At 38.7% G+C, this 22856-nt stretch overlaps 1 protein-coding gene across 3 annotated transcripts in view; it reads left to right on the forward strand.

The window, feature by feature from the left end:
• Positions 1-1099: 1099 nt before the first annotated feature.
• The window catches only part of LOC135215386 (uncharacterized), a 78011-nt gene continuing 56254 nt past the window's right edge, over positions 1100-22856 (forward strand). Inside the window, exons 1-2 of one of the 3 annotated variants that reach the window (XM_064249968.1) lie at positions 1100-1373; positions 15628-16114. In XM_064249968.1, coding sequence (XP_064106038.1) covers positions 15641-16114 — 474 coding nt within the window. In that variant the 5' untranslated portion in view covers positions 1100-1373; positions 15628-15640. Of the gene's footprint in view, positions 1374-14349; positions 14449-15627; positions 16115-22856 lie in introns of those variants that run through there. The other 2 variants (XM_064249966.1, XM_064249967.1) reach the window with 2 other exon arrangements.

Consider the following 22856-nt stretch of genomic DNA (forward strand, 5'->3'; position numbering starts at 1 on the left):
CACCGGTGTTTTTTTTGTTTTTTTTTACCGAGCTAACGCTCGAACTTTTTATTTCCTATTCTTGATATTTCGTATGTTGTTGTACCTGTCCTACTTGTCAGAACGTAAGAATTCACAATTCAATGTTTACCGTAAACTACCAACTGAGCGGTAGTTTTCCCAGATGTCATTTTCAACCGTAGTATCATATTCAGCAACGATTTCAAAATGGCTTGGTCTTGTTAGTTAGGTAGTCACTGAGTATGGAGAGACCCTCTCTCCTTCACCGCTCTTTAACCCTTAATGCTAATAAATTGGTCCGTCAGCTGTTCAGCAATTACGTGGGATTCCGCTCCGGTGAAAAGTGCTTTCAGACAACAGACAGACCAAACTACTGTTTTTTGTAGCAAGAGACTGTCAGATTCTATGGCAAACCTAATGGAAAAACGGTCCGATGAAATCTGCTGAACCCTAACACTTTCATACAATTATTCTGAACTATACATTTTTTCAGAACGACTAAAGGACAGTTTGTGATATTTTGCGCATCATTCAGATGTGATGGCAGATGAAAGCGTTAATTGAATGTCGATCCTTATCAATATGAAGCTGCAGCGGCAATTGTATTTGATCACGCCACCCATAATAGCAAAGCTTTAATCAACTTCATTTTTCAGGTTTCATGCCATTAAGCTTCGATATGAAGACTTTCATAGTTAAGGCAAAGATTATGTAACAAAATCAACTAACCTGCATATGTCATGTGAAATTCATGTTTGCATATATATATATATATATATATATATATATATATATATATATATATATATATGTGTGTGTGGTGTGTGTGTGTGTGTGTGTATCAATACATATACATATGTACATATATACATAAATACATAAATGCTATATACTAGGAAAACTCCACTATGATATAAAAATCATGAAAAATATACATTAAGAGTAAGCTTCAGTAAGCGCTAAATAATAATACTAGCGATTCTCTATCATAAACTCTATAATAGCGAACGGTAGTGTGTTTTGTGGCACCGGTACTCAGTCTGGTAAGCACGAGTATTTTGACGGGACTCGCGACTCGCCGCTCGCGAGGCCGGGGCCCGGGAGTGACGTCACCAGTGCACCTGGTATTCAGCCGGACGTGGTTTGTGTTGCTCCGACTCCTGAAAAATCGTTGTAAATATGGCTTACAGCTCCGCGTCCTTGTGCCAGCAATGGGTCAACTAGGTGTTAAAGTTCTCCTTAAACGGTGAGCCCAGTGTAAATGTGGTAAATGTCCACATGATAGCCCCATTCGACATCGGACCTTTTCAGTTTAGCATGCATCCTCAAGCTAGAATCTTCTCGGTGACGTCATCCCTACCTACGTCATAATGGTGAGTTGCCAGACTGTTATTTATAGCCCAGAGAATTGTAAACGTTCTTAGGGTGGATGATCTTAGGACACGGAACAGGGTTTGTTTAAAATCGACTAGTATGACGACTATTTTTAAGAATCGTTGATTTTGTTGTATAAATTACGTATTAAGTGAACTTTGGCAACTTTTAAGACCAGTGAAATCGATGTACTGTACAATACGATAATAACGCTGACATTAAATGGTATGGTTGACACTCAATTGACAAGTACACTCATCGAGATTAAAACTAAAAGTACAAGATAGAATATATAGATATTCGGCACGGTTGGTTTGATAAAAGAAAGCTATGAGCAGAGGCATTCGTTGTAAACAACTGCAGAGCGATCCCTTCCGTTCATTCACTGCTAACTAATTCATTAAATTAGCAAGAGACGCGAATTTTGTTAACGTGAGCCTCTCCAACGTTTATTGTTCATGTACTGTGTTTTGGAAACGTCTGGGAATTAATCGTTTCAGACTCCAGTTAATGCAATATCTTCTCCCTAGGGACTGTTTAGTGACTGGTTTGTTATATATTTGCCGCGTTTTCTCTTACAGAAATGTTTCTTGTGCGTTTTCTCTGATAGTTTTTGCATAACTAATATGTAAACGGTTTACTTACGGCAACTTATTATCGACTGATTATTAAAATATTGCCTGTTTTTATAGTTAGATGTTATTTCTGTTGTTTGTTTAAAAATGTGGCTACTCGGAAAGAATATGAAAGGGCAACAAACAGTTTCTTAAAATGTCATTCCCCGTGCTACCTATGTGGGATTGTCCACCAAAGTATTAGGGAAATTGGAGTTACCACTGACTTCCAAAAATAATGGAAGGCATTGCTCAGTGCGGGTGTGTGTACGCGAAAGACATCATTTTACTACCTCCTAAGGAGCTGTTCGAGTGTAAGGTCGAATTTTCACTTATTCTTTGTTACTATTCATTGTGATTGTCATAGCGAGTGTGCATTAATTGTGTTTATAAAAGCATGTAGTCAGTTATCTTTGCACTGTTCTGGTACTGATGTTGTTTTTATTGCTATTTCCATGGTGTTATGAACAGAATTATTAGTACTTTTATGTGGTATAATAAACAAAAGAGGGAGTTGGGGTTTTGGACAGTAAGAGAGGGATCTTTTAGATAAATGAGATGCAGTTCAAATATCCAACATTCATCAATATGAATATGGCAATCTCTCTCTCTCTCTCTCTCTCTCTCTCTCTCTCTCTCTCTCTCTCTCTCTCTCTCTCTCTCTCTCTCTCTCTTTGCATTCTCTTGGGCAACATACCTAATTGTTGAGAAAAGAATATTTTTCTCTCCTTGATGCCTTCTCTCCATAGAGGATAACCCCTCAAAATGTTGTTAGCCTATAGGTTATCAGCAAGTATTTGAGATTAGGTTGCAAGCCCTACGCCTTGTCCCAGTGATGTTATAGAAGCTTGTGCACTTGTATAGCGAACGCGTCACTGCGGTCACCATGTTTTTGTAGCATTTCATAGCGCTTGATTGGTTTTTGCTTTTAAATTAGCATACGAAATTTGTCTTTTGAATTGATGTTTGAAATATTTGATATACACCTATAATGTGTTTGCCCATAGCTTACCTTATTATGGTCTATAGATATTATATGATTGCTATTTGGTCTTCTGAATATTCAACTTGTTTAACAACACGATTCTTGTTGTGAATCTCATATGATTCTTGAAGCCCGGCGTAAAACAGTCTTAAGCAAAACGAAGGTAATGTGAGACGTATCTACCACCTGTGCATCTGCTCACTGTAGAATGAGCGATTTCACGTTCAAGATCGTCAGAAACTCGGAATGGCTAAAAATGATTCTTCTTTTGAAAAAAAAAAAAAAAAAAATACTTTTTCTTATGCCCAATTCACAGTAGATATATTATCTATGTACAAGGTACGAACAGGTTTGGAAAGCGACTGCAGACAATCTTGGGCCGTAATTGAAATGTAAAATTATTATTGTGCGGTTCGTGATTGTGGTTTTCATTAAGTTTTACAGGATTATGACCTTTGCCTGTTTGCTGATAGTGAAATTTTGATAAGTACACTTAATGTGCGAATTTAAAATTAAAAGAATTGGTTTTGAATGGAATAGGACCGGAAATTAAAATTAAAAGAATTGGTTTTGAATGGAACAGACCGTAAATTCAGTAATTAGCGAATCACATTAAAGCCTTTATATCGGATACTTCCCCGTTTGCCTGTCAGTGTGAGTGTTGGCTTGGTTTTATCAAGTAAATGTTTTAACCAACATTGAGGAAATACAAATTTTGATAGAGGAACCAGCAGAAGATGGGAAGGTAAACGCAAGCTACACTTAGATAAAATCCTAAGGAATATCATTCTTCTTGTTGAAAATTCCAAACTGAAAAAAATAAATAAAAAAAATAAAACTAATTTTCTTGGGAAGTGATAGTAGACTGTCATTCATCTGAGAATGGAATACGTCCATCCCTTGAGTAACTGATTTTTAAATATACAAGTGAATTAAGGAAAATAAATACATGGAAATTAATTTTCGCAACCACGTTGATTACTGGGAAGTTTTAGAAGTGGATGATGTGAAAGCGTTTGAACTGAATATGGAATTTAGGCTCAAGGTTCAGCACTGCTACCTATGAAGTCATTCAGCGCTGAAACGGAAATTGGCAGTTGAAAGGTTTGAAAGGTGTAACAGGAGGAAAACCTCGCAGTTGCACTATGAATCAATTGTTAGGAGAGGGTGGAAAGTAAGATGGAAGAGAGAGGATATATGAAAGGAGGTACAGTAAAAGGAACGAAAGGGGTTACAGCTAGGGGCCGAAGGCACGCTGCAAAGAACCTTGACTATACGGTTCAATGACTGTACTACCCTCCTACGGCAGTGAAAGTGTTTGCAATTTGCCTCCTTCATATAAATAGCACAGAACTGTACTTCTGACGTTTGCAATTAGAATGGGAGGAGGATTAGTCACTTCATTTGGGGGTATAAAGCTGAAATAGGAACGATAGTGACAACCAGTTCCCTGTCCTGGTGAATGGATGGTAGCTCAGTGGACTGGAAACAGGCCTTGCAGAATACTTGGGTCGTCCCCAAACAGGAAAATGTTATCAACAGGTTTGGGCGTTACTTATATAGCGTGTGCATGCGTGTGTGTATGTATGTATGTGCATGTGCGCACACATGCGTGTTTAGGAGGCGGCGGCTGAGCTTGCAACTCCTTCCATGTCTCAAAATGAGAGTAAATATAAAATTCTCAACTTGTTGGTCGTATCCCATGACTTAAAACCGTTGTAGTTGAATGAATTTAACTTTAAAGACCGAGACTAGGAAATTGTCGGATGAAACAAAATTCCATAAACGGTTCAGGTAACAATCAGTAAATTAATCGACTGCCTGTCCTTGCTGGAAGAGAAGTGAAGCGACCTAGAAAACAGTTCAACTCCTCAGAGACCATCGTCATTTCAGGGATCGCCCGTTTACCTGCTTCTCTTCTGGAGGGGACGAGATACTAACCAAACGACATTCAGACAACTGATTTTTCATAAGTTCTCACACCACTGTAAAGACAGCTAACATCGACCTTATCAAATGTTAGACTTCGGAAAAGCTTTGGTTATCAGTCATCCTTTTGGGGAAATTTTAGTTTCTTTCGAAGAAGAAAAGCAAAGCTAAAATTTTCGTCCAAGTATTGGATTCTTTCCTGTGAATCACAATGAGTAAATATTTTTGTATTGACTTTGCTCTCTTGTTGCTAGTCTGAAACAAGTCGACGTGGACATGAGCGTGCACATATGCAAACTTGTATCTGTCCTGAGCGTCCAAGAGTTACACCATATACATAAGACTTCAGTATTCAAATTGCACCTATAAGTTGGAATAATGGGACGTCGGCACGTGTGTGTTCATGTTAATGATTAAAGCCACGGAAATTCTCCCAATAGATTCGGGGTAATCGGGTAACAATGTAAACTGTAAACCATGTCCCCATGCAGTTACCATCGACTGAGATACTATTTATTGTACGTCAAGTAATGCAAGCATCGTCTTTTGCTAGTCTCCGTAGGGGGGTAGTTCCTTCAGTGGATTCCATGCGGTGCACTGTAGGCTTTACCTAAGGTTTTTTGCAGTGTGCCTTCGGCCCTAAGCTGAAACCACTTTCGTTCCTTTTACTGTGACTCCTTTCATAGTCTCTTTCTTCATCTTACTTTCCACCCTCTCCTAACGCTTGATTCATAGTGCGACTGAGAGGTTTTCCTCCTGTTACACCTTTCAAACGTTTTACTGTCAATTAACATTTCAGCGCTGAATGACCCCATAGGTCCCCGTGCTTGGCGTTTAGCCCAAATTTTGTATTCAACTCAACTCGTCTTTTGTAAGCTCTCAAGGTTTAGCCAACAGCAAAAGAAACTCGGAGGTTTGACCACGAAGAAAGAAAGAGGGAATCATGAACTAGATCACAACCACTTGGAAGGAGAAGAGCGCGAGATTCTGTAACGTGGACTTGTGATACCGACGTGCAGACAGAAGTGAACATAAATATCCCCGAATACACATATACAGAGCAACGTGATGTTGGTTGGGGAAGATATACCTAATATTCTATGAACGGAAAAATGGCCATCACCGCTCATCTGCTGTCGCGAACATGAGCAAACTCAGGCGTAGCCCAGCCCTGCCGTGAGGTGGTTGCAGAGGAAGCAGCAGAATCCTGTCGTCTCCTTTGCCATAACTCAGCGGAATTCAGTTCATTCATTGTTTCCAGGATCATTATGATCATAGAATAAGATACAATAGGCGTGGAAAATAGGAACGCAAAACTCTGGTACTTTGCCGGTATGAACAATAGCTATTACCTAATCTTAATTGAATTAGTGTTGAGCGCTCAAATGCACATTTCTTATAGGTAGCTTTAATGATGTTGAGTTCTTAATAGACTATATATGTGGTGATATGAGCTGTATAAGCGAATCAGCCTGGAATGCACAGCCGTTCACTGAGATCGTTGTGGGGGGGAGCCTATAGGCTTCACTTGCATGTCTGATCACAATCAGGTCTAAAGAAACTGAAGCAGTTTCTTAGATGTGTTGGTTCACCGTATTTGAGTGCTTGAAAGATGTCAGAAGTATTTTGTATTCTATTCTTGCTTTTACTGGGAACCAATGTAGCTCGATTAGTGCCGGGGTTATTCTTTTATTAATATGGCGGCTCTGTTTTGTACTCCTTTTAATTTTGTTAGTAGGTAGTTAGTATATAACGTTGTAGCTGTCAAGCCTCGAAAGTATTTGGTTACAAATTGCTGTTTTCGTTTAGATATTTTATGATAAATGAAATGTTTATAATATTTTGTTTATAGTTTTTTTTACATTATGCAGTTTATGATTTTTCATCGATATTTTATTATCAATAGATACTCCCAAGTTCATCACTGCCGATACAATGTTTATGGATGACGAGCCAATAGTTATTCTTCTGAAGTGTCCAAATAACTTACTCTCAGTTTTGTAGTCATTGAGTTTTAGTTTCTTCGCTGACATCCATTTTTTTTATATCTTTCATTGTTGCATCAGTTTTACTAATGGCATCTTCTACCGTTTCAAGAGGTAAATAGAACTGAGTATCATCATAATGTTTCTAACAACTAACCTTGTGCTTGTTGAGGATTCTAGATATAATCAATTTGGTAAATGTCAAATAGCAGTGGACCCAGGACGCTGCCTTGGGGCACTCAACTAGTTAGGCCTTTCTTTTCTGATTTCACATTTGATATAACCACGGTAAACTTCCTGTTTTCAAATTACCTTTTGTACCATTTGAGTACATCATCTTCAATGGCTACTGCTCTCAGGTCTTCAGGCAGCAGATTATGGTCAACGGTGTCAGATCGAGCATGACAAAGATACCATATTTTCCACTTGCCATAATTTATATCGTATTTGTAATTGCGCTCAATGTAGTTTCTGTTGACTGGTTTTTTCTGTAAGCTGACTGATCATCAGGTATAGTGTTGAGTTGTTTCAAGTGTTTCCACGTTCGTTCGTGAACTACCATTTCTATAAGTTCTGATAAATAAGATTCGATATTGGCTTATAGAAGCTAAGATTTTCTTCATCTCCTTTTCCTTTGTAAGCCGGCTTTATACAAGCAAGCTGTTCATTATTTGGGAAGGGTGCCTGTGCTAGACTCATGTGGACAATAATATAGCTCCCGCAACTGATTACAGTTTTTGCTCTTTTAAGTCGCTCGTAGGAAACGGGTCATTTTCACAGTAGCCGTTTTTTACTTTTCTCGTCGCTTTTCGAAGTCATTCATGAGCAACATTAGATGTCCCCTGCTTAGGCTGACTATAGTGAAATTCATTTTATATTTTCGGATGAGTTGCAATCCTTGAAGTATGACATTCAATGTCATTTGTGACGAACTGCACAAAAGGGTCGTTGGTACTGAGTGCCCAGAACTCTTATTTGCTGGCCTCGGGTTCGACTGACAAAAGCCGATTATAATTCCACTCCGTCATCTCTTAGCCATTTGTTGCTGCAAGTTACCGTCAACAGTTTTTTCCGCTTAGAAATATTATATCAAGCTTCAAGCTCGATGAAATTTTACCTACTTTAATCGCATCATTTAATTTTAGATGTTGTTTTCACTGGAAATAGATGATTTAATATTATACTGAATCATAAGTTTAATCTTATTAAATATAAGCTTGATTGGTTTGAGGTTCTCAGTCCTATAATGAATACACTTTGCAGTGTTTGTGGGACTTTTACTTACTTCTGATATATTCTTATAATGAAAAATGATGTGCAAATTAAAACTCAGTATTATAAAAAAATGATTTTGAATAGAATATAGTATTGTGAATTCACTTTTATAGCAACGAATTTTTCTTTTTCTTTCCCTTAGTTACATTATCTCAAATTTATGAGCCATTGCGGAGTATGTAGTACAGCACTTTCAGCTATTACTAAAACGCCAACCTCTAAGAATTATTATTTCCGCTGCCAATCTGGTGGTCCGAAGTTCGAATCCCGGCTCGGCCAACGCGGAATCAGAGGAATTTATTTCTGGTGATAGAAATTCATTTCTCGATATAGTGTGGTTCGGATCCCACAATAAGCTGTAGGTCCCGTTGCTAGGTGGCCAATTGGTTCCTAGCCACGTAAAAATATCTAATCCTTCGGGCCAGCCCTAGGAGAGCTGTTAATCAGCTCAGTGGTCTGGTAAAACTAAGATATACTTAACTTTTTTTCTAAGAATTATTGTGATGTTCGTTTTCTCTAATCCTTTGGTTCTGGGCCAAGGATACTTCTCAACCTTTGTGTGTGTGTTTGTGTGTGCGTGTTTTGCTTTTATCTTGCAGCGTAAGAATGGATTGAACTTAATCACACTGCAGTAAAAACTACATATTATTGCTTTATTAGACAGTCACTGAAATCATACGGAGTGCGTGTGACTGACTGTCATGTGGAGATTTATTCGATAATATTCATATGGCCTTCTGACGGTTATTACCTGCTATTTCATTGTCGACGGTGGGCCGTGGCATGTTAAGCCGAAAGTTAAATGGGCCTTGGAAAAATAAGGTGGAACAGTTCATCCTTCTTCAGGAAATGAATGTGCGCCAAAAATAAGTGCAGCTGTGAGATTTTTCCTCCTGTGACTTCTTTAAAATCTCCTTTAAGGGGGTTACAGACGATCATTATGACTGTCAGTAAAAATACTGACAATATTCTATTGGTGTGAACTACTGTCAGTTCACCGAACACACGACCATTATTGAATAATGATTGAGCCGTCAGTAATTCAGTGTACCAGCGTCGAATGTCGAATGGTTGTGCCCTTGGCTTTTCTATGATATGAGAAAGAAGAGAAAAACATGCATTGCAATTATTGGCTCTTTGGCTAAAGAATAGACGCAAACGTAGAAAGTGGGTCAAAGAATGGATTGGTAAGCGTAATACTTTTACGCTTTTTTAAAACCTTTATTTATACATAGCATATCGTTTTATATACTTCGTGATCAAGTTATGCATACATAATATATATATATATATATATATATATATATATATATATATATATATTATATTATAAAGTTATTAAAATTCTGTAGTTAACTTAGTTATTACAATTAGCCAATTCATTGTTATGGAGTAAAATGTAATAGTTTAAACAATAAAATACAATTGCCTCAACTGTTGTTTCAATTGAAATTCTTGTCTGCGGAGGCTTCTCCAAATTTTTCAAGAATAAAAGCTCATAAAAACCCATGAGGACGGTTGATATGTCATCGGTGCTAGCACCACTCGTTTTAGAGTCGTTAATTTTTTTCAACTCCTTCTGAAAGTTGCTTCTCAATGTATTTATCTTCTTTTCTACATCCTCTACAATTGCGTCAGCTTTGATTGATTTATATACATCAAATAACTTATCATATGCAGCCATTTTCTTTCTTCTTCATATAATTTTCGCTTCGAACATCCCATAGCTCTGGAAAGCTTAGAAAGCTGAAATAAATTCCCGGAGTAGTTTCCCTCGCTGGTCAGACATTGTACCTCTTCCGATTTATGATAATACTGACAGTCCAGTGAACAAACCATCATTAATTTAAGCCCCACTCACATACTGATAGCTGAAACTGGATTTCAAGGACCACCATTTTCAGGTACTGACACTAAGTCAATATGATGGACACACCGACAGTAATAATGACAGTACAGGAAATACTGTCAGTAATATTGATCGTCTGTTTAACCCTTTACTCTCAATTTTCCTTTCAGCGTTGAATGACCTCGGAGGTCCCAGTGCTTAGCCTTTGGCCTAAATTCTGTATGTATTCCATTCCCTTCCATTCCATTTTCGACTTAGTGTTAATTCAGCTTTATGTAAGAAATGTGCGATGTGTTCCCTTTAGCTGTTGTCAGGCTGAGACCGGATCTTGACTTGTCTAATTATTATATTCAGGAGAGCGTGGAAACAACTCGGCTGTAGCGTCAAATTCTTGTTACTTTCTGCTGGTGAGTGATTATGCTTCCAGAAGCGAGAATTCCTGACCTTGGTGTTCATGCGTTTTCTGTGTTTAAACGTTAGTCATTGATTTCATGTATACAATTATACGTCTTATACCACCGGTTAATATCAAAGTGTGGTTGACTGCTGCGTCGTACTGTAGTTTAGTCTAAGCCAAATCATTATTCTTTATCCAACGGAAGAAATTTTCTTCATTAATTTGTATGTTACGTTATGATACTGGCATTATTCCCGTAGATTTCTGAGCAGTACGTCCGATTGTTTGCTCGACTCTGCGAAGAAAATAGAATTTGTGTCATCCATCATTCTGGTGTTTTTCAACGAGTGAATGCAAGTTCTCTTGAGCAGGAGAGTGTGTAGTATATAGTACCTACCCCAAGAAGGGGTATAAATCTGCCAGCAGATCAGTCCAGGTTAGATCAAAATGTAAGAACTCTTTTACTTTATGTGGAAAGATTCTAGTATAATTATAATAGCTTGGATGTTATCACTAAACTCATTTGTCTGTTGATACCAATATATATATATATGTTTTTTCGTTTTGTATGTTTGATGATTGCTGTGTTATTATTGAAATCATTCGTGAAGACTCCGGCAATACTTCCAGTGAAGGAAGGAGATTCACAATTACAGAATAGTCTTAGTGGTTAGAAGAGGAAAATCGTGTTGTGTGTTGGTAATGTTAGGTGGAATAAAAAAAATATGTATACTAAAAAAATAATACATACATATATATATATATATATATATATATATATATATATATATATATGTGTGTGTGTGTGTGTGTGTGTGTGTGTGTGTGTGTGTGTGTGTGTGTGTAACTGAATCACGAAAGTTAGGAACGTGATAAACAAATCCATAAATAAAGATATATGCCACGAAGGAAAAATAAACGAAAGAGGATCTGCAGATCCTCTTTCGTTTATTTTTCCTTCGTGGCATATATATATATATATATATATATATATATATATATATATATATATATATATATATATATATATATATATATATATATGTATATATATATATTCAGAAAACATGCCTGTAAGTACATAGCATAAAGTGTAGAAAATTCAATTATTAGAATTTTTTGCGAATTCGAACATTTCTGTAGCGCTTTTTGACTTAAAAAGCGGCGGATAGCTTGCTAATGCATTACGAGATCAGTAATACCTGATGTGACGTAATGTATGAAGTTCCCTTTCCAATGGCACAAGGTTTTTGTGTCCCTGAACACACTTGTCCACTCTTAGATGTTAACATCCGTCCAGATACTTCGTGAATTTAGGTTCAATTTAGGTTCAATTAAACTTTTAATCTTTAATAGTGACCGATAGGCCGAAATTGAGGCTAAAACTAAAAAGCGACAGAGAAGGAATAAGATGAATAATTACCGTATTTTGTCTGTGATTATCTGACCACGGAGGAGAGCTTCCAACAAATGACGAAAAGTTTGTAAAACTGACATTGACATTGATAAAGGTAATGTCATCAAAGCCGTCGGGCATGAAGGTCCTAACCTTACAAAAAAGTCATTTTATTTGTTATAAGACATTTTGTGTACTGCTGCAGACCAAGATTCTGAGGTGGATGACGGGAAAATGTTAAAGCGAGACCTTGATCTTGTCTTCAGACCAGAAGAGGGGGTCTGTGAAAAAGAACATCGGGTTTGTTGCTTTTGGGAAGCTCTTTGGTTGATAGGAAGTTAACAGAGCCGTATAGGGCTATATATACTTTTATGGCGACACACAAAAATAAAAAGTGTAGGACAAGTTTAATGATCTTCGGTTCGACAGGGGTGTTCTAAATAGTGTCATTGTTGTGCAGTTAGGAAATTAGTAGTACCTGCTGCGATGATGCGCTTATGACAAGTTATATATATTGCTCAAGCATGCATCAGGAAAGACGCTGCTCATAAGCTGTTCATATTGGTTTCAGTGACATTGATGCAATTAAATTCATCCTTAATATATCAGATATTTTTTTACTGAGTTTCCCAATAACTTTCAGCTTACGATACAAATGCACAATGTTTTCTGTTCAAAAATTTGACAGGCAGTCATTAAATGAATTTTTAAAATGTCTAGTATTAGTGTCATTTTTTCATACATCATCACTTCCGCAAAAGCACAGGCTTATAAAAAATATTACTACTCTGCACAATAGCAACATACCTTATAAATTCTCATGTATAACTGTGGTTCAATAAGTGTTAGCACAAATCAGCCTGAATTCAGTTCAGATCAGCATAGAATGTACTGGTCCCCCAGTAATGTAATAACCATGTGTCACAATAAAGGTCTCTGTGAACCATTTATAACCAGCTAACAGGTGAAAATGATATTGATCTAAATCCAAGTCTATATGACCTTTACCCAGTTCTGCACAAGATCTTGAAAAATTTCAGGAGAAACTAAAGAATATCGGTCATTCTTGCTGGTGGCCTTGCATTGGCCTTTCCTTGACTCATCAAGGAAAGCTGTTCCTCATATGAAGAACAGCCTCAGATGTCATGATCTAGATGTGCTTAAAATGGCAGGATAGGTAACACCTTTAATTGTAGTTATTTTTCTAAAACCATGTCGATACTTTTTCTTTTTTATGAAGATTGTCTGAAAACGTCTCAAATTAGGGCAAAAGATCTTGGTTGCCATATACTCACCGCGTTCTGATAACGAATTACGCACACACAGATTATGTAAATTTGTGTATATATGTATATGTGTGTCTGGGTATGCTTGTATGTTTATCTACATTATTTCCTTATTAAACAGGCTGTTTTATTGCACAGTTTGCATTGTTTCAACCAATGTACCTGGTGACGCAAAACCCAGAGAACTTTTCACAGTGAACGCATCTTTCAGTTGCAAAAGCAAGTTGTTATGGATTGTGTTGAGTTTGTTTCTGTTATGTTTACAAGTTGGCTTGTGAACTTCCTTGTCCTGAACCGGAACTGACAGTCTGTCAGTGCCGTTCATTCCGATTTTTCTACGTTCACCAGATGTCATAATGTGATCCTTAGATGTCTACTTCTGTATTTTGGAAATCAGAATGATTAAAGGAAAAATAAAAACCGTGTTTGTGTGTTAAAGGGGTGGATGCGCCCGAGAATGAAATGACAAAGTTACCATATAATATATTTCGGAAGCGGATCGTCGATATGTTTGCTAAGCACAGAGGATGCCTGACTGACTGCCTGCGACTGCGACTGCGAGGGAGGTTTGTCGGACGGCGCTCGGGCCACGGGGCCTCTGGGCCTTAGGGGGTCCGTGCTCTGTCGCTCGGCCTTTTAATGGATGACTCTGCCATTGATCGCTTCCAACGGTTATTTTCGCATTCCCGTGCGGCACCAGTGTGATGCAGGGTTAACCAAACAATTATAAACCTATACTTGAAGGAAATGTGGCAGTCGAGTTTTAATGAAGTGAATTCAGTCGTTTTGACTGACATTTCATGAAAACGAATACAGCTGTGTATTCGTGGTTTTACAGAAGTTATAAAAGGATTCTCATATAAGATGATATCCTTCAATGGTGGTGTTTTGTTGCGAAGGATCTGCCTTCTGCAGTGAGGGAGAGAACTGACTAAAAAGAAGAAAAGTCGACTTGGGGCCATCCTTGGCAGTAACATGCACCAGGGGCACATTCTTGCATTCGAAAATTGTCGATCTGCTAATTTATTGAAATCAGGGTCAGCACATAGTATATCATTATCAGTATTCGCTGCTCTGTTTTTGCTCAGCCTCCTTTCACAGCCTAGACACGAATATTGAAGATGGGAGACTTGAACAGTTGTTGAGATAAACGGAGAAAATGTGGTGATCCTTTATGTAATGGTGCTATGTGGTTATGGTGGTGGGAGGAGCCTAGGGTATGATGTTGGCAGGTCCCCTTGTAATTGGGTGCGGGCGCCCTTTCACTCAAGCAGGCCGCCGGTCTGGCCGAATCAAGTCTCAGGTAGTCTTGAGCGGCGTCTCTTCCTTCCACCAGGCCTCCTTTTCGTCGGACTCTTGTAAGTTTGCGTTCTCTTCGTTGTTGTTGTTGTTATTGTTGCCCTTACGTAGATAGTCGAGGTGGATTCAAGTCGAAGCCGTCAATCATTAAACGTCAGTAGTGACGTCACTCTGTCTCATGCTTATCATGCCATTTCTGTCTGGTTGACCCTGTTGCTGAGCGCGAGGAAGGAACGTTCCCTGTGTGCTTTAGTGTGTGTGTGTGTGCGTATGGTGAGTGCTGCTCTTTGTGACCCTCCCGGGTATTTTTAACCAAGGATATTGCTGTGGTTGTCTTTATAACTAATTGCACTAATTTGTTTTGTGATAGACATGCCAAGGAGTGACTCTGTTGATTTATATTTCAAACAGGAAAGCCAGAGTCGAAGCATCGACCTTCAGTTATGTAGAGACAGTTCGTTCGTTCAGTGGGGTTTAGGGTGAAACTGGTTCCGTCGAGAAAACGCTTTGACCAGATTTTGCTGTAACTGGCGAGAGTTTCATTCCGTCGTTCTGTTCCTGTTGTTCGGTCTGCTCTTTCTTTGCTGTGTTGTTTACTCCCCTTGTTTTCTTTGTTGTTTATGGAGGGAGACCTTATTGTGTTTCTTCTTTAGGTTGAGACATCTTTTGAACTCTAAGAATAATAATAATAACAAAAATAATGGAGAAAAAAATTCAGTTATGTATGTACCTAGATTTAAAGACAAATAGTATATAAAGAAAGGGCAATCGAACAGTTTCCTGAACCTTTTCTGTACAGACTGATCTTTAAATACCTGTATGTGGTACATAATATACATAGTTGTGGATTTTTTTCTCCATTTCAAGACTCATGCTACTCTGAGATTTTTAATGACAATAATAATAGTGAGAATTGTTGCGGCAATTCGGACCTGCTGCCTAGAAACATAGTAAGAGTGGAATGACCAGCGATGGCTGGGGTCACTTATGATAATTTGGGGGAGGGGGAAAGGGGTTGGGAAATGAACCTTCCATCCCACCCCCTGAGCCCTCGGCGTCATGGGTTAGGCTAGAATGTGTTGATTTTAAATACCATGTACAAAAGTATGATTTACAACTTGAAATTTTTGCCGTCTATTGAAATTGAGAGTCGGTCAGAGGAACGATAGTAGTGTAGTACAGTAGGCTAGAATGTAGTTGCCAAGATGAACTGATTGATGGATTCTTTTCCGTTTCAGGGGCGCTGGTGACATGGCCACGTCATGCATGCTGCCTAACCCGATGACTTGCTGCGCTTCCTGTGACGTCACAGCAGATACCTTGCATGACGCCATTCCTTTGAGGGGCGCTCTGAGAGATGTCATTACTCTGTCCAGTCAGTGTCACGGCTTGATGGCTCCCACACAGGCCATCACCTCCAGTGCTCCTCACCGCGTTCCTTCTCCGCTGTTGTCCGCGATGGGCGTCAGCCAGCACAGTGACGATTCCCTCCAAGGTCCTCCTTCTCCGGCGCCGTCTCCACCGAGGAGTCGCTCTCCGCCTCGTGCGGCCGCTGCCAAACACGTGTCCTCCTCCGCCACATCTGTTCACGCTCTAGTCTCGGGGGGCGATTTGTCCGTCAGTGAGGATGAGGTCAACCAACTCCCTCTCCTGAAGGTGTCGTCGAAGGAGCTGCGATATAGAGGCGAGGGAGCAGAACACATCGTCTTGAGAGTCCTCACCTCGGTGAGTTTTGTCAAAAGGTTTCTTTTTTCAAGAGTGCCGTGTTGGCTAATTTAAGACAAACTCTTTTACACATGACTACAGGATATCTTCACTCTCCAACACACGTAGTAATATATATATATATATATATATATATATATATATATAATATATATATATATATATATATATATATATATATTTATATTTATATATATATATATATATATATATATATATATATATATATATATATGTATTAAGCTACAATTGTCCTTTAACATCCAATTCGCTCTACCTCGGAATTGATATATTTTCATGCATGTTAACTGAAAGGGAATAGTCTAGTTGATAATAATTTCGTCCTCTCTTGGACAAATTATTATCAACCAAAAAATTCCCCTTCAGTTAACATAAATGAAAATATATTAATTCCGAGGTAGAACGAATTGGATGTTAAAGGACATTTGTAGGTTAATGCATGTATATGAATCATGGTGATGTTATAAAAAAAATTCATAAATGTATGTTATAAAGCTATATGATAACGAAATCCAAAAGAATGTAAACATGCATGCACAATAGGTATTCTTGGCAATATTTATTTCTTCCACAGTCTCTGAGCGTCTCAAGCCAATCATGATTATGCGAGACGCACAAGCAGTTCAGGCACAACATGTTCCTACGGAAGGGGAATATGTATTTGTCTGTCGTGTACGTGTTAGTGTCGAGAGGCGAAGGACAAGAACAAGTTGAGATTATAAAGGGAGCATTATCAGAATTCGAGTAAACCCTGCACATGTTATCTTCTTGTTCCCACTGACAATTTATTGGTCTGTTTACTTAGTGTACAAGGGCTTCGCCACATTCCTTCTGAAGCTACATACTGCAGCCTTGAATTTGTTTGTTGATGTGCGAAGGCATGCGTCGCGTCGGTCCGCTTTTTGTATACCAGTACTTGCTAACAATCAAATAGCTTACGTGATGAGAAGTAAATCTTAAAAATTGTATGGAAATGGTTCATGGCTACGTGTCACAATGGCCCGAATGTCCATTCATGTTTTGGATCAAATGGAGATCAAAGGAACAAGGGGGGGGGGGAAGGGGGGGGGGGGGGGGGATACCAGGTGGGGTTAGTGGGTGGAGGGTTTTGTTGGACCTTCAGTGATTTCATCTCTGAAACAGTCCTTGAACGCTTAGGGTAAGATGCAAGTAGTAATGAAAACTATATAGACAACGAATATTCATTGTAATTTGTCCATGCTTGATATAATGCAGATCTTAACTTCTTTTTTAAGAAAATACAAGAGCACCTTGCTGTTTTACAGCAGCCTTGAGAGTTGTTTTTTGGAGAGTTTCTTCCCTAGTAAGAACGAGTTCTTTTTTTTTTCTTTCTTTCTTTCTTTACACGTATTTCAAAGGGTAGCTTATATCTTTCGAGCAAATGTCTACACTTTGGCGAAGAACTGCATGAATTATGAGGAAAATTCATTACAGAAACTGAAACGGCATTAACCAAAATTTTTTTTTTACAGATATGGTGTTTTGAAGGAAATATTTCTTGTTCTTTATGCATCTTGCGTTTATACTGATACTGACGTTTTTTGTTTAGAACATTGAAGTCTCCTGAAAGTGGAACGACGGTCTGTAATCATCTTACAAGGCTTTTGCTAAATGGACATAGTCAAAATATTTGTTTATGCGGACGGTGGTTCTAATGGATATTTCTACCATAAGGTTGAAAGGCAAATTATGAAAGGGCTGTGAATATCTAATCTGTTACTTTTGCCATGACATACTCTCCTTTATGGGATTCTCTGCCACATGTTAACCTTTATTTGGTTCTAGTAATTGTTGAAGGAGGCTTACTCTTTAAGACAATTACAAAGAATACGAATGGGACCGGTCGAGTGGAACATACGGAAAAGCTTTATTTATGTATTTTCACAATTTGGTCGAATTGCTGGGTCATAACCGAGCGAGACTTTTAACAGTGAAAGTAAATAGAAGCTCTTTAGAGTAATGTTCAGAGGAGGAGTTCATTGCGTCATTTCATGTTCAATGCGCCTTTGTAGATGATATATAATTTCGTGCATCTGGCATCGGCATTTTCAGTTCCTACCTTGTAATAAATACATGCTATTTATCGACGTTTATTAATAATTTTGTAGTAAAGATGAATAAACAATCATTCGTCTCCAGCTTTTTCAAGGTATTTCAGTTAGGGCATGAAGGGAGCTGTAGGTTATTTTTATGAATGACATTTATGAATGAATGTGGCCCTGTTGAAGGTAGCATCTTTGATCATATTAGTCTAATGGTTCGAAAAGTATCGTGAGTTTGTATCATTTATGTGGGAGGTGTTAAATGACGGATGGTGTCATTAGATTTTATTCATTATATACCGGCGAATACAGAATGTTAGTCCTCTTCAAAACTGGTTCTGTTAAGACCTTTATCGTGCGAGCATGTGTTCCTCAGCTTCACACGAATCGAATATATTAGAAACTTATTCAGTGTGGTACAAAAATCCAAAGACGTGACGGAAAGTCGGACGGCCCTACCCACTCGAGAACCTTTTCCAGCGTTTTTCAGTATTTGTGCACCGAGTAGCAGATAGTACTATTTACTCGTCCTGTCTTCCTTCAAACTGAGGCAACGCGTACTCCGAAGGGGAGGCAACGCGTATTCCGAAGGGGATGTCACACAAGCGCAACCGTACTCATGTAGATAGAATGTATAGTACGCCGCGCATAGACGTAACTGCGGAGGGCACGTGCCCCCATTTGAAACTGGTCCCCTCCCGTTTTGAGTTATGAAGCTTGTAGTAAAAGTCTAAGCTTAATTTTCATATTATTATTATTATTTTTTTTTTTTTTTTTTTTTTTTTTTTTTTTTTGCTCTATCACAGTCCTCCAATTCGACTGGGTGGTATTTATAGTGTGGGGTTCCGGGTTGCATCCTGCCTCCTTAGGAGTCCATCACTTTTCTTACTATGTGTGCCGTTTCTAGGATCACACTCTTCTGCATGAGGCCCGGAGCTACTTCAGCCTCTAGTTTTTCCAGATTCCTTTTCAGGGATCTTGGGATCGTGCCTAGTGCTCCTATGATTATGGGTACGATTTCCACTGGCATATCCCATATCCTTCTTATTTCTATTTTCAGATCTTGATACTTATCCATTTTTTTCCCTCTCTTTCTCTTCAACTCTGGTGTCCCATGGTATTGCGACATCAATGAGTGATACTTTCTTCTTGACTTTGTCAATCAACGTCACGTCTGGTCTGTTTGCACGTATCACCCTATCCGTTCTGATACCATAGTCCCAGAGGGATCTTTGCCTGATCGTTTTCTATCACTCCTTCAGGTTGGTGCTCGTACCACTTATTACTGCAGGTAGCTGATGTTTCTTGCACAGGCTCCAGTGGAGGGCTTTTGCCACTGAATCATGCCTCTTTTTGTACTGGTTCTGTGCAAGTGCCGGGCATTCACTTGCTATGTGGTTTATGGTTTCATTTTTCGTATTGCACTTCCTACATATGGGAGAGATGTTATTTCCGTCTATCATACTTTGAACATATCTGGTTCTTAGGGCCTGATCTTGTGCCGCTGTTATCATTCCTTCAGTTTCCTTCTTTAGCTCTCCCCTTTGTAGCCATTGCCAATTGTCATCGCTGGCTAGTTCTTTAGTCTGTCTCATGTATTGTCCGTGCATTGGTTTGTTGTGCCATTCCTCTGTTCTTTCTGTCTTTCTCCTGTCTCTGTATATTTCTCTGGGTCTTCGTCTACTTTTATTAGTCCTTCTTCCCATGCACTCTTTAGCCACTCGTCTTCACTGGTTTTCAGATATTGCCCCAGTGCTCTGTTTTCGATGTCGACGCAGTCCTCTATACTTAGTAGTCCTCTCCCTCCTTCCTTTCGTGTTATGTATAGTCTGTCCGTATTTGCTCTTGGGTGTAGTGCTTTGTGTATTGTCATTTGTTTCCTGGTTTTCTGATCTATGCTGCGGAGTTCTGCCTTCGTCCATTCCACTATTCCTGCGCTGTATCTGATTACTGGCACTGCCCATGTGTTTTATGGCTTTTATCATATTTCCGGCGTTGAGTTTTGACTTGAGTATCGCCTTGAGCCTCTGCATATATTCTTTCCTGATCGTGTCCTTCATCTCTTGGTGTTTTATATCTCCTCCTTCCATTATTCCCAGGTATTTGTATCCTGTCTCATCTATGTGTTTGATGTTGCTCCCATCTGGTAGCTTTATCCCTTCAGTTCTCGTTACTTTGCCTTTTTGTATGTTGACTCAGGCGCATTTTTCTATTCCAAACTCCATCCTGATGTCCCCAGATACAATCCTTACAGTCTGGATTAGGGTATCTATTTCCTTGATGCTCTTACCATACAGCTTGATGTCGTCCATGAACATCAGATGGTTAATTTTGTTGCCTCTTTTCTTGAGTTGGTACCCGGCATCCATCTTCTAATATTATTATTATTATTATTATTATTATTATTATTATTATTATTATTATTATTATATTGTTTTTTTTTTGGTCTATCACAGTCCTCCAATTCGACTGGGTGGTGTTTAGTGTGGCGTTACGGGTTGCATCGTGGCTCCTTAGGAGTCCATCACTTTTCTTACTATGTGTGCCTTTTCTAGGATCACACTCCTCTGCATGAGTCCTGGAGCTACTTCAGCCTCTAGTTTTTCCAGATTCCTTTTCAGGGTTCTTGGGTTCGTGCCTAGTGTTCCTATGATTATGGGCACAATTTCCACTGGCATATCTATTTCTATTTTCAGGTCTTGATACTTATCCATTTTTTTTCCTTTTTTCTCTTCAACTCTGGTGTCCCATGGTATTGCGACATCAATGAGTGATACTTTCTTCCTGATTTTGTCAATCAACGTCACGTCTGGTCTATTTGCACGTATCACCCTATCTGTTCTGATACCATAGTTCCAGAGGATCTTTGCCTGATCGTTTTCTATCACTTCTTCAGGTTGGTGCTCGTACCACTATTACTGCAAGGTAGCTGGTGTTTCTTGCACAGGCTCCAGTGAAGGGCTTTTGCCACTGAATCATGCCTCTTTTTGTATTGGTTATGTGCAAGTGCCAGACATTCGCTTACTATGTGGTTTATGGTCTCATTTTTCGTATTGCACTTCCTACATATGGGAGAGATGTTATTTCCATCTATCGTTCTTTGAACATATCTGGTTCTTAGGGCCAGATCTTGTGCCCCTGTTATCATCCTTCAGTTCCCTTCTTGAGCTCTCCCCTCTGTAGCCATTGCCATGTGTCATCGCTGGCTAGTTCTTTAGTCTGTCTCATGTATTGTCTGTGCATTGGTTTGTTGTGCCATTCCTCTGTTCTGTTTGTCATTCTCCTGCGTCTGTATATTTCTGGGTCTTCGTCTGCTTTTATCAGTCCTTCCCATGCTTAGAAGTCCTCTCCCTCCTTCCTTTCGTGTTATGTAAAGCCTGCCCGTATTTGCTCTTGCGTGTATTGCTTTGTGTATTGTCATATGTTTCCTAGTTTTCTGGTCTATGCTGCGGAGTTCTGCCTTCGTCCATTCCACTATTCCTACGCTGTATCTGATTACTGGTACTGCCCATGTGCTTATGGCTTTTATCATATTTCCGGCGTTGAGTTTTGACTTGAGTATCGCCTTGAGTCTCTGCATATATTCTTTCCTGATCGTGTCCTTCATCTCTTGTTGTTTTATTTCCCTCCTTCTATTATTCCTAGGTATTTGTATCCTGCCTCATCTATGTGTTTGATGTTGTTCCATCTGGTAGCTTTATCCCTTCAGTCCTTGTTATTTTGCCCTATTGTGTGCTAATTAAAACATTTTTCTATTTCAAACTCCATCCTGATGTCCCCAGTTACAATCCTTACAGTCTGGATAGGGTACCTATTTCCTGTTGATGCTCTTACCATACAGCTTGATGTCGTCCATGAACATCAGATGGCTAATTCTGTTGCCTATATTATTACCATTATTATTAATTATTATTAAAGTTTTATACATCATGTAGTTTGGCTGTTTTTTTTCATACGAAGATAAATAGAGTTCTACTATATTTACTAAGAAATAAATAAATTTTCTTTATATAAAATCGGGATTCACAAATTGATAGGTTTAAATATTTTAAAACAACCTCACTATCTTTCCATATGACTTAAAAAAATGAATGGGTATTATAATTTGTGCAGGCCCAGTGGCCCCCCCATATTCTGTTGTGCCCCTCCCCCAGGTGCCCCCCATTAATAGACTCTTAGTTACGCGTATGAGTACGCGATGCAAAGTTCATAGTAGTTTCCGGAAAACATGCGTGAATAAACAAACAAACAAAAACAAAGACCTTTAGAGAACAGAATATGAATACTAATAACATATAAGCCAGTTTCGCCCTCTTGAGTTCCATTACTGTCTGTGGCCGAAATGAAAGGAAAACCCCTACGACATTGTATGAGAACAAAAAATAATTGTTTGGTTTATTCAGTGCCGGAATTTCCTCAAGTATCATACACGTCAACATTATGCATACGGATGATTCAATTTTATTCATTTATTTTTTTTAAGAGAAATTGCGACGGATGACACAGGCCTGTTAATGCTGCTGAGAGACACGGAGTGTTGGACGCCAAAGACGACATTCATTAACATGTTGTCATGTCATGTTTTCTTTGTTAAGACATTCTCTTGACAACAAAACAGTGAACTAAAATAGGCCTAACGTGCTTTCTTATCTCTTTAA

Source organism: Macrobrachium nipponense, chromosome 5, assembly GCF_015104395.2.
Source record: "Macrobrachium nipponense isolate FS-2020 chromosome 5, ASM1510439v2, whole genome shotgun sequence".
NCBI lineage: Eukaryota > Metazoa > Arthropoda > Malacostraca > Decapoda > Palaemonidae > Macrobrachium > Macrobrachium nipponense.